Source organism: Triticum aestivum, chromosome 3B (genome assembly GCF_018294505.1).
Source record: "Triticum aestivum cultivar Chinese Spring chromosome 3B, IWGSC CS RefSeq v2.1, whole genome shotgun sequence".
In the NCBI taxonomy this organism is placed as follows: domain Eukaryota; kingdom Viridiplantae; phylum Streptophyta; class Magnoliopsida; order Poales; family Poaceae; genus Triticum; species Triticum aestivum.
In genome coordinates, this window is record NC_057801.1 from 618,855,042 (window position 1) to 618,869,060 (window position 14,019).

General features: G+C 42.4%; 1 protein-coding gene across 1 annotated transcript; it reads left to right on the forward strand.

Annotated features, from left to right (window-relative positions):
* The first annotated feature begins 6,209 nt into the window (after positions 1 to 6,209).
* On the forward strand, positions 6,210 to 11,255 carry LOC123071300 (cyclin-dependent kinase 11.2). The gene is made up of 8 exons (XM_044494829.1): positions 6,210 to 6,717; positions 7,095 to 7,718; positions 8,160 to 8,466; positions 8,552 to 8,831; positions 9,090 to 9,197; positions 9,680 to 9,958; positions 10,395 to 10,538; positions 10,678 to 11,255. Exons 1-8 carry the CDS (start codon positions 6,447 to 6,449, stop codon positions 10,849 to 10,851), a joined length of 2,187 nt encoding a protein of 728 aa, XP_044350764.1. The 5' UTR covers positions 6,210 to 6,446; the 3' UTR covers positions 10,852 to 11,255.
* The last annotated feature ends 2,764 nt before the right edge of the window (positions 11,256 to 14,019 follow it).

The window sequence follows — 14,019 nt, forward strand, 5'->3', positions numbered from 1 at the left end:
AGTACCGGCGTGTTGTCGATTCCCGTGCTAGCTAGTGCAATAATTATGGTGCTTCCAACGCATCGTTTGGTCCTTTGGAGATCTATCTATCTATCAGATTTGATGAAGCTGGGGCGATCTGAAAAGAACTTTCACATAACCACCGCGGCCGCTAATTATATCTTTTGGCCGTCTTGTCTGTGGAAGGTGCGCCTAACACTGCCGAGATCACGATTTCATGGTCCGTGCTTTAACTTTTTGTTCCGTAGCTAGCCTGTTGTAGTGTTTATTATACTACCTCCGTCCTGATTTACTAGTCTAAGTTACTCTCCACTATGACCAGCCTTATATAAATCCTTGTTGTTCGGGTTATCCCTAGCTAGATGGCTGACGATCTAGAATGTTAGCCATCATTATGTACGGTGTATCTACAATACAGTAGTAGGAGTACGTACTTGTTTTGCCAACCGACAATTAATGGCTAATGTATGGTTCAGTCATCATGAGAGACCGACGCTCCTCCGCTTTGCATGATAATACTACCAACACGTTGACAGCTTCATTAAGTAGTACACGTACACAGTACACGTTGGCATCTCCATCTGATGAGTGATGAACCTAGCTAGCTAGCCTCCTGAGCAAGCACCGGAAAACCACTGTAGGGCAGCAGTGGTAAAACTAACAGTAGACGAGAGAGGCAGCTGCTGCTAGAGAACAAAGCGTGACCATGCAGCATGTCAGTTTTTAACTCGCACCGATACCACCACAGCGAGTCAATGAGAGAGCCACCACCAGGCAGGAATAGTATGGGCTACTATACTCCTACTGCTCGGTACTTGTACCGGCAGGCAGGGCTGCCAAGTGCCAACAACGACAAGGCAAACGACAAAGCGGAGGGGCATGCAGAGACAGGCACAGCAACGGGAGGACATCCCCACGGCCTGTCCCGGGCCAGGTAGAGGTAGCTGGTCGCCATCACAGTGCAGACGCAACTACTCCCGTGTACTACCACCGTGCTGGTGCTAGGAGCACGAGTGACCGGTGCGGAGTGCCCCTTGGCGCGTCTAGGCCACTAGTACTACGTGGTCAGGTCAGTGGTGGTGCCGGCCGTGGCTGGCCGGCGCAGGGGATCCCCACAGCCAGCGGGCAATCACGAAAAGGTATCGTCGAGGCCCAGGGGTGGGGATGGTGGAGCGGTGAGTGAGGTGTGAAGGACGGAGCTGGTAATAATGTCAGTGTCGCCCGCCCGCGCGCGCGCACCGTGGGAGCACGGGAGGAGCTGGACGTGGAGATACGGTGACGTCGGCGAGAGCGGAGTGGACTCCCCACGTCCCCGACCACCACCAACCCCGCGCGCGAGCGCGATTGCCAAGGGAAGCGGGCGGCGGAAAGAGCGCCGGGGCGCGCGCGGCCCCGCCACGCCGGTTTGGCAGCAAGGAGCGGGCTGATTGAAAAGCCAAAAAGGGTGCACTGACGACTCCCTTCCCCGCCCCACACGCCGCGGAACTGTGCGCGGGCAAAGAATTCGCATGTGAGACCCCGCCCCCTCCGGTCTGCGATCAGTTCCTTGGGTTTGAACTGTTTTTTGTAATGGCAGCAGCTCATTCGAATCTTTCTGGGGATTTGCATGCTCAAGCCCATCTTCACCTCCTCTCACATGCCATCTAATCTTCGAGCAAATTCATCTACTTTCTACGAAGACTGCCTCCATCCTTCTGCTTGCTTCAGTACTTCTAGTCGTCATTAGGTGGTCTACGGATCAGGCTGTATTTTTTATTATTTCTGGTGTTCGTCGCACTGCCATGATTGAAGATGAATAGATCAAAAGTTTTCTCGAAAAAAAAAACTACGAGTAAGAGTGCCAACGCGGCGGACAACATTACTACCGGCGTGAGAAAGTACTCATTAAATAAAAGGAAACAATCCAACTCAAAAAAAGGAAACAGTCCAACTCAAAAAAGGAAACAATAGAACGAAGCCACACATATGTTCATACAAAAAACATTTTGCATATCCCCTTTGTTTTCATTTACTTCACATATTAGCTTTGTCATAAGTCAAATTTTACAAAGTTGGTTAAGTTTATAGAAAATAATTTGAATATTTATAATAATAAACAGCAGAATATATGATGTGATAATATATTCAGTAACAGATCTGATTGTATTGATTTGATATTGTAGGTGTTAAATTTTTTTCTCTAAACACGATCAAAGTTTAGAAAGTTTGACTTAAGACAAATCTAATATACAAAGTACATAAAAATAGAGGGAGTATGGCACACATTTTTTATTGATGTTATCGCGATCTACCTCCAAAATGTAAAGGCACACCCAGATCGAGTGTGTGATTTCGGGAACAAAGAGTATTTTTTAATTTTTAGAAAAATCTAATAAGAACATTCAAGTTCCTTTTCTGCTTGTAAAAAATTATGGGAAAAATATGTTGTTTGCTTGCGTCAAAACAACATATTACTGTTATATTTGCTACTTTAGTGTCACAATTTATCTTTTATCCTGGTCTTAAATATTCTTTTTATGTTACAAGCACACGATGAACATGAAAGGCTACATGTGTTTTTTCTTTGAAGTATTTAAATTTATTAACAAATGTACTATTTACCCCATAACCAAATGGACCAATAGCCATTTCTCTCAGTCCTCTATCATCTTTACTCTTTTGTGAAGCTCCAAAGGTTACAAATGAGAGTTTTGTTTGGAATATAAGAGGTTTTGGTGGGGATGTAAAACCGAGATACTCAAGGGCGTGAAAAAGTAGTTTTTCTATGATCACAGGAAACTATGAGGCAGAACTTTACTAGAACCGACCAGCAATTTTGCCATCATACCACATCTAGGGGTAAATCCATGCGGGAGAGGGATATTATTAGGTGTTGGGTTAACTATACAATCCTTGATGTGATATTTCAAGAAGATGGGGGTTACTACATCAAGATGGAGATCTGGAGTTGGTTTATGGAGAGGTCCAGAGTTTTACAATAGAGTGTTAATCCTATTTCGATAGGGAAGATATACATAATTAGGAAGAGAAAAATAAGCTAGGCACCCCTGAGTCTGGGAGTTTTATTTTCAATGATATCTTGGAACAAGTAGGGTTGGGAGAAATTACTATGAATGGTAGACATAATACTTTAGGGAACAATTTGCAAAATCCTACTTTTGAAAACTAGATAGGATCTTGTGTTGCACTGACTGGGAGGAGAATTATCCCCTAGCAACAGTTATTGTTTAGATTAGAGAGAATTTTGATCATACCCAATTGTTTCTAGACACTGGGGTGATGTTCCAAAAATGATCTAATTTTTAGGCTTGAAAATTCATGGTTCCTGAGAGAAGGTATCCAGAAAATTGTCTATTATACTGGCTGGAGCCAACTATATGTAGGGATCCAATACAGATAAATGGCAAATATAACTAAGAAGGTTCATGGAAAAATTAAAAAGGATGTAATCAAAATATGAATGTTTGATATAGACATTAGACAAAAAAGATATCCTAGTTAAATTAGACAACATTTGTAAACACTGTGATGTGTATGGGGTGACTAATGATACAATACAAGGGTAGAAATATCTGAGAACACAATTAGACAGACTTATGAAACAAGAAGAATTGAAATGGAAACAAGGACTAAAATTAAAGAAATCCTTGAAGGAGACAATAATACTAGTTTTTCATGCTAAAGCCAATGGAAGGTGCATGAAAAATAGGATCACTTATCTACATCAAGAAGACTGTCACACCCCTAGAGAAGCTGATTACTTATATTAACTTTTTTATAAGAATCTCTTTGGACACCGTGAGGTTTCTAGTATATCTTTAGATATATAGAATAGAGGGTCCTAAAACAACCCCTAGAGAAGTTGCAGACAAATTAACTGCATAGTTCTCTTTGGAAGGGGTTAAATCTTCGGGTGTTCAGTATAGCTCACAATAAATCTCCTGGGCTCATGGTCTTACTGAAAAATTATATCGACACTTTTGGGATTTGGTTAAGTTTGATTTAAAAGCCTTGTTTGGTGATTTCCATGCGGGCAAACCCGATATTTCTAGAATTGATTACGGGATTATTACCTTGGTTCCTAAGACCAAGGATGCTGATAAATACAAAAGTATATATCTATTTGCCTGCTTAATGTTAGTTTCAAACTTTTTACTAAAGTACACATGAAAATATTAAATGGGGTAGGTCACGAGGTTATTTCACCCATCCAGACTGCTTTTATAAAATGCAGATTCATTATGGAGTTGTTTTTACTTTACATGAAGCTTTAAATAGCATACATACAAAAAAACTGAGTGCTTTGATTTTCAAAGTTATTTTTTAAAAGGCCCTATGACAAGGTCAAGTGGCCTTGTGATGCACATGCTAAAAAAAGGTGTCCCTGATAAATTGATATATTAGATTATGTATAATATATGGGGGGGGGGATGCAGGAATTAAATTTAATGATAATATAGGAGCTTACTATCCCACACATAAGGGTAAGGAGAATCTCTATCTTCTTTGTTCTTTGACTTGGTTGCAGATGATTTGGCCATGCTTGTGGACAAAGCTAAAAGAAGTGGTTTAGTTAAAGGAGTGCTTGAAGAAAACATTGGTGATGGTGTTAATATGTTGTAGTACACAAATGTTACTATCTTTCTCCTACATGATAACTATGATAGTGCTCATGATTTGAAATTCATACTACGCATGTTTGAACAGATGTTTGGGTTAAAATCATTTTCACAAGAGTGAGGTTTCCCTCTTTGGCGATGCTAATAATAAGGCAGATACTTGTGTTACTATTTTTACTTGCCCTATAAGATCTCTCCCCATGAGATACATAGGCTTACATGTTGACGAGAAAAGAATCTCTAACTACTTACTACTTAAAAACAATGTAAGGTTCCATCTCACGTATTTTTTCTCCCCATCACCTCTTCATCCATCCTCCCACGTACGACCTTACGGCCTTACCCTTCCTTACTACTTTCTTGATGTTACATGCTTCCGTGGGGGAATGGATTGGTAAAAGAGGACATCAAGTACCATTTTAATTTAGGTAGTATGGTTTGTTTCCATCAAAAAGAGAAATTGTTAGTACTCGAACTTCAAGAAGATGAGGGCATTTTACATGATTTTTTCAGTATCTCACCGTGAAAGCGACCTCATCAGTTGTATCATCCCCATTGTGGATCGCAAGAACATGAGATATTTCCATATTGGGATGCTAAAGCAGATCTCGGAGTAGATGATCAACTGCGTCCCCTTTGGACGAAGCTCCCAAACTTGCAGAATTACAACATACATCACACAGTAATATGCATGCAGGGGGGCAGTTGCCCCCCCCCCCCCCCCACGGTCACTTCACCATGTTGTATTTATCCAATAGTTGTTTATGGTTGAGTAGATGTATCTTATTATCATCATTTGCATCATGTAATAAAATATACATGGTATGTTAAGGCATTATTTGCTAATTAAAATTATGTTTTCAATGTTTATACCTTTATAATGATTTTAAATGACATGTGATATATACCGATGAAAATATTTATTTTACTATGTTATAGTTGTTAGGTTAATTGTACCTCATTCTTACTAGGGCCTCCATAATACTAGGGTCGCCCCTGATAAATAGCTATAACCCATCACCTATTTTTTCTAGATATACCACCATGCTATATCAGCAAGCCATGTATTTTTGTATATCCATATAGCATTGTCATGTCACATTATTGTTTTTGCGTGCTCTCATGGACACGGTGTACGTGCTGGGCGCTTGGAGCATACCTATATAGTCCATCTTTCACTGTTTTTAATATGTATAAATGATACTCTTTTAGCTGCAATTTTATTTTCTCTCTTTTATACATGATTTTGTTATATGTTTCATATTTTTTTAAAATGTTCATATAGTGCATATCAAAAAATAATTTTACATTTTATTTCCACATTAGATATAATTGCTTATGTAGCACCTAATAATGCATTTATTTTAAGAAGATGACCACAGCGACTTGCGAGGTCCTCGGTGATCTAAAACGTCTTATATTACTTTACAGAGGAGTAAGTCTCATTTGGCCGTTTCAGGTTTTTGTCATTTGCTCGGGGAAAATCCAAATTAGATGAGCATTTGTGTAAAACCACTCCACCAGAGGGGCTGAAAGGCGATTAAGGCAGCCATTTATGCTTACGCACACGCGACCCTGGTGATCCTATGCGGCCTCGTGTTCTCCCCTCCTCTCTCTTTCCTCTGACTTCGTCGCCTCCTTCCTTCTCCAGTCCTCGCCTCCTCCTCGTCCTCTCCTCCCCCGCACTGACCCGACCCGACCTGACTCGCTCGCTTCGCTTGCAAGTTCCAATGGCGACGCAACTGCTTACCTCACCGCGCGCGCCACGCGCCTGAGCACCAACCGTCCGTCATCGCCCCCGCCCCGCGCGCCCTGGACGAAAATAACATGGCCGCGCCGGGCCTGGACGAGGTCATGGCCTTCCTCACCGACCACGGCTTCGCCAGCACCGCCTCCGCCCTCCTGGACGACGTGCTGGGCCGCGCCGCGGACGGGGAGCCCGGGCCCGCCGCCGCATTAGATCCCCAGCTCCCGCGCCTCCGTATGTCGGTCTCCGCCTCCGGCGCCGGCGCCGGCCTGCCGCCGCCTGCGAGCCCCGGCTCCAGCTCCGGCTCGGCGTCCTCCTCCGCCTTCGTCAGCATGCGCTCATCGCCCTCAGGTAGTCACGGCGTAAGTCCTTTTTCCGTTTCCGTTAAACCCCCCTCCTCCTGGCCCCTCTCTGTTTCCGACGCTGGCGGTTGCACTTTGCCCCGCGAAATCTCGATCTCTGCGCTGATATTTTGGTGGCTTTGAGAACAATTCGAAGCCTCTGGTTCAACCCAGACATCTTTCTTCTTGGACGATTTTCTCGTACTATAAAGAATTGAAATTGATCCGGGGGACTGGTTAAACCCCTCCCTCTGTTCGGTTCATCACCAATGCCTGTCACAAAATTCTACCGTCTCCCCGCCTAGTTGTGTGCTTGCTTCTCCGAATTTTAAGGTGTTCTCTCATAATTCTCACCCAGAATTTCATTCTTTTTCTTTCGGGGATCAGGCCTGCTGAATCCATATGGTGTGTGGTCGTCGCAGCACTCGCTGTCGGACGCGTCGTCATCTGAGATGGAGTTCGGCACAGCACGCCAGTACGACACCACCGACCTCTTCTTCCAGGAAGGCTGGCTCTACGACGACCACATCTTCCATACAAAGCCGAAGTCTGACGATGGTGGCAGAGACAAAGAAGAGGACAAGTTTGTTCTTGGCGCTCACGGCGGCTTAGGACCGGCAGAAACGTTCGTGCTTGGCCCTGGCGACTACTGCCGCCATGAACACGCCGGGAATGACGGCTGTGAGGGGTGCGCTGAGGTTTACACCTGCTCGTCACCGCTCTGCGGTTGCTGTGCCGGGGGACTCAAGAATTTTGAGGAGCTCAAGCTGGTCCGAAATTCTAGCTCTGCTGTGTATGGGAGGTATAAGATCATGGATGACCAGACGGAGATACTAGATGAGTGTGGCCCGGATGTGTTTCAGATGAAGCAGAGTGGGGATGCTGTGCTTGAGTGCGATTTGCCAACAAATTCTGGGCAAGTAGACGAACGTATGGAGCTGAATGTTGTGGAGAAGGAGCTTCAAATGCTCAGTTCATTTGATACTTACGATGATGCTGAAATTGCTGCAAGTAAGTATTAGTAGTCCATTTGTTTGCAACTCTATGGTACTAGTATAATGTAAAATTTCTTTGCTTCAATCACTTGTGCTAGTGAAGATAATTTGAAATTGTTTAGTGGATCTAATGTAGTGGGTGAGGGGAATAGATTACAACATTTAAAAGGCTGGGTATGCTCAGATTTCCAGGTTGGTAAAGACCTGAATCTCTGCTGCCATTTTGCAAATATACAAGGAGGGTAAATGCTATACTATCAAGTGACAGCCATTCTCAGTAGCATTTTCAGAGCTGCAAATAATCAAGGAGCAAATTTTGTTGCTGTCCAATGCTTATAAGAAGCAACGTATGGGTCATGCACTGCCCGTTATCCACTTTACTGTCTGATAAAGGTTTTGGTTTGTTTGCTTGCTGTTTGTTTCAGTTCTAATTTCAAACGCTTAACGTCTTGCATAGGTCCAGTACGGGTACGCCATGCCACCGACAATGTAGAGTTGGATGATGATGCTGAAAACAATCTAAAAAGCAGCAGTGAAAAAGAATATTTGAAAGAGAGTTATAGCTTGCATCCTTTCCCTGAGACTGATGATTATGATGACACCTACGAGTTTGGAGATGTTGGGCCATTGAATACAGATGTTCAGAAATCTGCTACACTTATAGCTGAGAAAGAAGATCCAGAGTTAAATATTGATCAGGCCGTCTCTAATTTCCATCAAGAATACGAGGTATTTGAATTGAGAATTGTCCACCGCAAGAACAGGTTCACATCAAATCTTTTTTCTTTCTTTCTTTGGTTGTTGTTAAAGAAGTAATACATATGCTCATATAGTATGCATCCATTGCAGAACTGGCTTTGAAGCAAACAAAGATTTTCCCATTGTCTTGAATTCAGTCATAGCAGGAAGATATTATGTTACTGAATATCTTGGCTCGGCTGCATTCAGCAAGGTTGTCCAAGCACATGATCTTCAGACAGGAATAGATATTTGCCTAAAAATAATAAAAAATGATAAGGATTTCTTCGATCAGAGTTTGGATGAGATAAAACTGCTGAAGTTTGTGAATAAATATGATCCATCAGATGAGCATCATGTACTGCGGCTCTATGACTACTTCTATCATCAGGTATACTCACTTGAGGGAGGAGCAGTTGGCTAAGATACCCCTTTTCTGTTAATTCCATACTGCAAACTACTTGATTGTTTGAAATATAAGAAGATATTTAAGGGACTTGGTCCTTGTGAATATCTCAAAGGATGTACTGTAGCAACATGCTTCATTTGCTTGTAGGCATGCTTTTGATTGTCGATCCTAGTAAACATTTTTCCTTTCGCATTCTACCTTGCATAATGCTGATTGCTGATAGTAAACAAATATTGGCAGGAACATCTTTTCATTGTCACTGAATTACTGCGAGCAAATCTGTATGAGTTTCAGAAATATAACCAGGATTCTGGTGGTGACTTGTACTTTACATTTCCTAGGATACAGGTATGTTGAATTGCCATTTACTAGATATTCTGTATTACTGTGTTAATATCTGAGAATCCCTTAGTGCAATAATTATGCATGCACATAGCTATTTACATGTCACTTGTACCAGTGGCGGTGGCAGGATCCGAAGTCTGTGATGTCGTTTCAAATCTGTGATTTCAAATACATGTGTTTTCACCAATTTTATATAAAAAATTACATGATTTCTACTTGTGTACAAAGGATTTGCCAAAAACCTGTGTAGTCAATTGACCACACTCCTCTCAACGTGGCTTCGCCACTGACTTGTACGGCCCACCTTATTTGTTGGCATATTGTGTTTAAAACTTAAACTTAAAATATGTATAGTTGCTGGACCCTAACTTATTTGTTTTCGTAAAATGATACAGTTGTTTATACGATTAACAGATTGAGCACAGTTATAATTCACTCATGAAAGTTAGAAGTTCTGGTGAAACAAAATTGTCCCTTTCTTTCAGGCAATTGCTCGCCAATGCTTAGAAGCTTTGTTATATTTGCACCATTTAAGGATCATTCATTGTGACCTAAAGCCAGAGAATATCCTTATCAAGAGCTACAGCAGGTGTGAAATTAAGGTCATCGATCTTGGAAGTAGTTGCTTCTTGACAGACAGCTTATGCCTGTATGTCCAGTCACGTTCTTATCGAGCTCCCGAGGTCATTCTGGGACTGCCATATGATCAGAGGATTGACATTTGGTCTCTTGGTTGCATCCTTGCTGAACTGTACACTGGTGAAGTAAGTAGTTCTTTTGCTGAGTTGATAATTTGAATTTTGTACTTAGATTAAGATCTTAGCTATGATAAGCACATAATGGCCGATGGTTGGTCATATCAGTAGATTGGTCTTATGGAGATTGCAATACATGGACTTCATAGTATGTTAGCGTGTTCATATTCTTTATCGTTCAAATATATGTTAATCTGTGGCTCTTCAAAACTAGAGTGAGTAAAATAGAGCTTGAAAATCCATGGAAATATATAGCTCCAACCAGAGATGTATATGGTAGGTGTTTTTGTTTCTGTCTTGGAGGACGTGGATAGTCTTTTGTCTTCTATAACCTCAACTCACACTAACAAAAAGCACAATGGTGTGCTTCTAGTTGTTTTTACCATTTAAAAGTAGCAAACCATCTGCTCATAAAACTCATAATGTTGACTCTTACACATGACAGGTACTATTTCCTAATGAACCAGTGTCCATGATGCTTGCCCGAATGATCGGGATGATTGGTCCAATAGACATGGAAATGTTAGAGTTGGGACAGGAGACACATAAATATTTCACCGATGATTATGGCCTTTTCACCAAGAATGAGGTACACTTCATTTCCGGTTTGCTGTTTCAAGCCCCTATCAGTCATATGCATTAAGAGTATTCGATAACCACTCCGATCTTAATAACGTAGATAGTAAACACTAAAAAAGCTTGGACTTACCTTCCTTATCTGTATCCAGGAGACGGGTCAATTAGAGCATTTGCTCCCAGAGAAGTCCTCTTTGCGACATCACTTGCGATGCCCTGATCCGCAGTTTGTGGATTTTCTATCTTATCTGCTGCAAATAAACCCCAGGAAGAGACCAACAGCCAGCGAAGCGTTAGAGCATCCGTGGCTTTCATCCGAGTACTAATCTGGTGCCAGCCACTCCTTTCTTCTGCTTCAGGGGTGATTTGCTCACGTTATAAGGATGAGGTTTCGGTACTCCTTTTGTGAAGCCTTCTTTTGAAAACTCGTAAAAAAAAGAGTGGTTTTCTGAGAGTTCCATGTGGCATGAAACGTTCTGTTTCCTTGAGGCGTAGAGGGTCTTGCCCTTTTGGCTGCAGTATTTGCTGAACTAGCCTGTGGCGCGGTTTCTTTGTTGGTGTCTTTCAGTTCAGGGCAATTCTCGGGGTGGAAGCCCTGCTGATTCATGCGTGTATGTAAATATGAGAAAAATTTCCATGTGTGTCTGTACAGCTGAAACTTACACTTGTAACCTATGTGATTCATCAGTACACATTTAAGATACAAAAATAATTGTCCAGTGTTTGATAAGGACATCTTCAATGCCGTGCATCAAATCGGAAACACCAAACATTGGCAGACAGTGGTAGTGGAGCCGCCCATCAACATGGTGAACCAAATGTCCGCTCCAGGTCTGGCCTCCTCCACCTACATAGATCAATAGCAATTTAGCAAATGTATAACTAGATACAAACATATGCAACCACAACTAAAAAGCATGGGATCAACAAGTTTTTACATCCAACTGATCCAAAAAGAGCTGAAGATGCAAAAAGATGTCAAGTTTTGCCTCCCAGTTCAGCTGTCCGTGTCAAATTCTTCACTCTTCGGCCGGCTCCTCCAAAGCATCCGCGTAGCGCTCCAACAGGCAAGCATGATATGCTTGCACAATCTTGGCCACATGGGAGCAAAGTACGACATCTTCATGGTCAACATCTTGGCATCAATCTTCTTCTCTTGGAACTTGATCTTCTTAGTTTGCGCCTCCATGAACTTCTCAAACCTCTCGGTCTTCTTTTCCTCCTTTGCATCATTGCACTTGACACATGCCTCCTCCTTTGCCATGATGTCCTCGAACCTCTTCGTCATCTTGGCCGCCGCCCCTTTTCTCTTCTCCTTCTCCCCTCGTCCTCCTACTTTTTTGCCCCAGTTCCTACCCATCATTTGCTCGGAGCAAGGACTCCTTTGTTGGAACACTATTTATCTACATTAGGCATGCTGCGGTCTTGACAGAATTGGCAACACCATTAAGCCACTTGAGGTGCATATTCAACTACAACCAACAATGTATGAAAAGGAAGTGCTTCTTTTTTGTCCTAAAGAACAATGTGCATGTGCGACCGACCTAGGAAGAAAAGACATGATAAACAAGTTGCCTATCCGGCCAAATGACCAACATAAGGAGCATATCCGGCTAAATGACCAACACACAGAGCATATCCTGCCAAATGACCAACACACATAGAGCAACAAAAAACATACGAGCACTTGGAGTGTCGCACTACTTGGCCATTGGATTTGCAATTCTTTGTAAAAGCCGCAATACTTATTTGTGGCCTCTTGAATTGTGTACCATCAATTAGTGAGTGACTTTGAGCTGCACTCATGGATCACTTCGGTGCCATAGGGATCATAGTGCTTTTGCTCATGAAATCAAGCATACACACTTGTCCAAAATGTTCTACCCCTTTGCTCCGTGCCATGAATTGTATCAATGCTTGTGTCCCACCACACATCAACCAACAATTCATCGTCCTTCAAGTCGAAATTTTCTCCCCTCTTCTTCTTTGGACCCGCACCCAACGCCCAAATGTCATCTGGATCACCGCCCGACTGTTGGGTGTGCGTCAGTTGGGTCTACGTGGTGTCCGTGTTGGTATATGTAGTAGAAAAACAAAAAAAAATCGCACCTACGATCACCCAAGATCAATATGAAGATGCATAACGGGTTGGGATCATGATTGTTACCGTCACCGAGTTGCAACGGAAGAAGAACATGTCGGTGTAGATCATACTTGGAGTCCCTCAAACCGTCGATGAACGATCCCACGTACCCCCCACGAACAATCCCTCGAACTAAAGACCGAAAGTACAACTTCTCTACTTGGTTGCAACTTGCAAGCATGCAACCTTCACGATCCGGCGGCGCTTCGCCATCCAGAGCTAATCGTCATCGGACAATTAGAGAGAGGAGATTAGAACCACACAAGGCTTCTAATTATGAGGACAAGAGTATTAGCCTAGCTCTAATTAGTCAACTAGGACTAACTAGAACTTGAAGAACTAGAGGAGGCTCCAAAACTTGTATGTCCAAAAGAGCAAAATCCCCTAGTATATATAGGTTGGTGGGAGAGGGAGGGCTGACCAAGGGGGAAGGAGTCCCTTTTGGTGCGCCGGCCTAGGGGAGGAGGAGTCTGACTCCTCCCCCTTCCCCAATTTGGCCTACTTCCATAGGGAAGGAGGCACTTTCCCACTTGGGCCGTTTTGGCCCAAGTTGCCTTCCACCTCTTGGCTTTTTAAGGCTCGTTGATATTAAATTAAATATAAAACAGTTCTAAATATTTTAAGACCATTATATATATATATATATATATATAATTTAACATCCCTGGAAACATCTTCCACCTATATATATATATATTTATCGGTAATACCTGGTATTACCCGATATCCACCGAAACCCTTCTGGTGACCCCAAAACACTTTCGGATCCTCTCGGAACTATTCCGAATATTAATGAAACAATTCCACAAATATATTTTCATCACTCCCATGCTACTAACACTCAGAAGATCATGATTACCTTAAGCTTGTGACCCCGTAGGTTCGGTAACTCACAAACATGAATGAAACGCCTTCGCTCAATGATCGACACCGGAACCGTGGACGTGAAGGAAATATGCCCTAGAGGCAATAATAAAGTTGTTATTTTATATTTCCTTATTTCATGATAAATGTTTATTATTCATGCTAGAATTGTATTAACCGAAAACTTGGTACATGTGTGGATACATAGACAAAATACTGTGTCCCTAGTAAGCCTCTACTAGACTAGATCGTTGATGAAAGATGGTTAAGTTTCCTAACCATAGGCATGTGTTGTCATTTGATGAACGGGATCACATCATTAGGAGAATGATGTGATGGACAAGATCCATCCATTAGCTTAGCATAATGATCATTCAGTTTATTGCTATTGCTTTCTTCATGTCAAATACATATTCCTCCGACTATGAGATTATGCAACTCCCGGATACCGTAGGAATGCCTTCTGTGCTATCAGACGTCACAACGT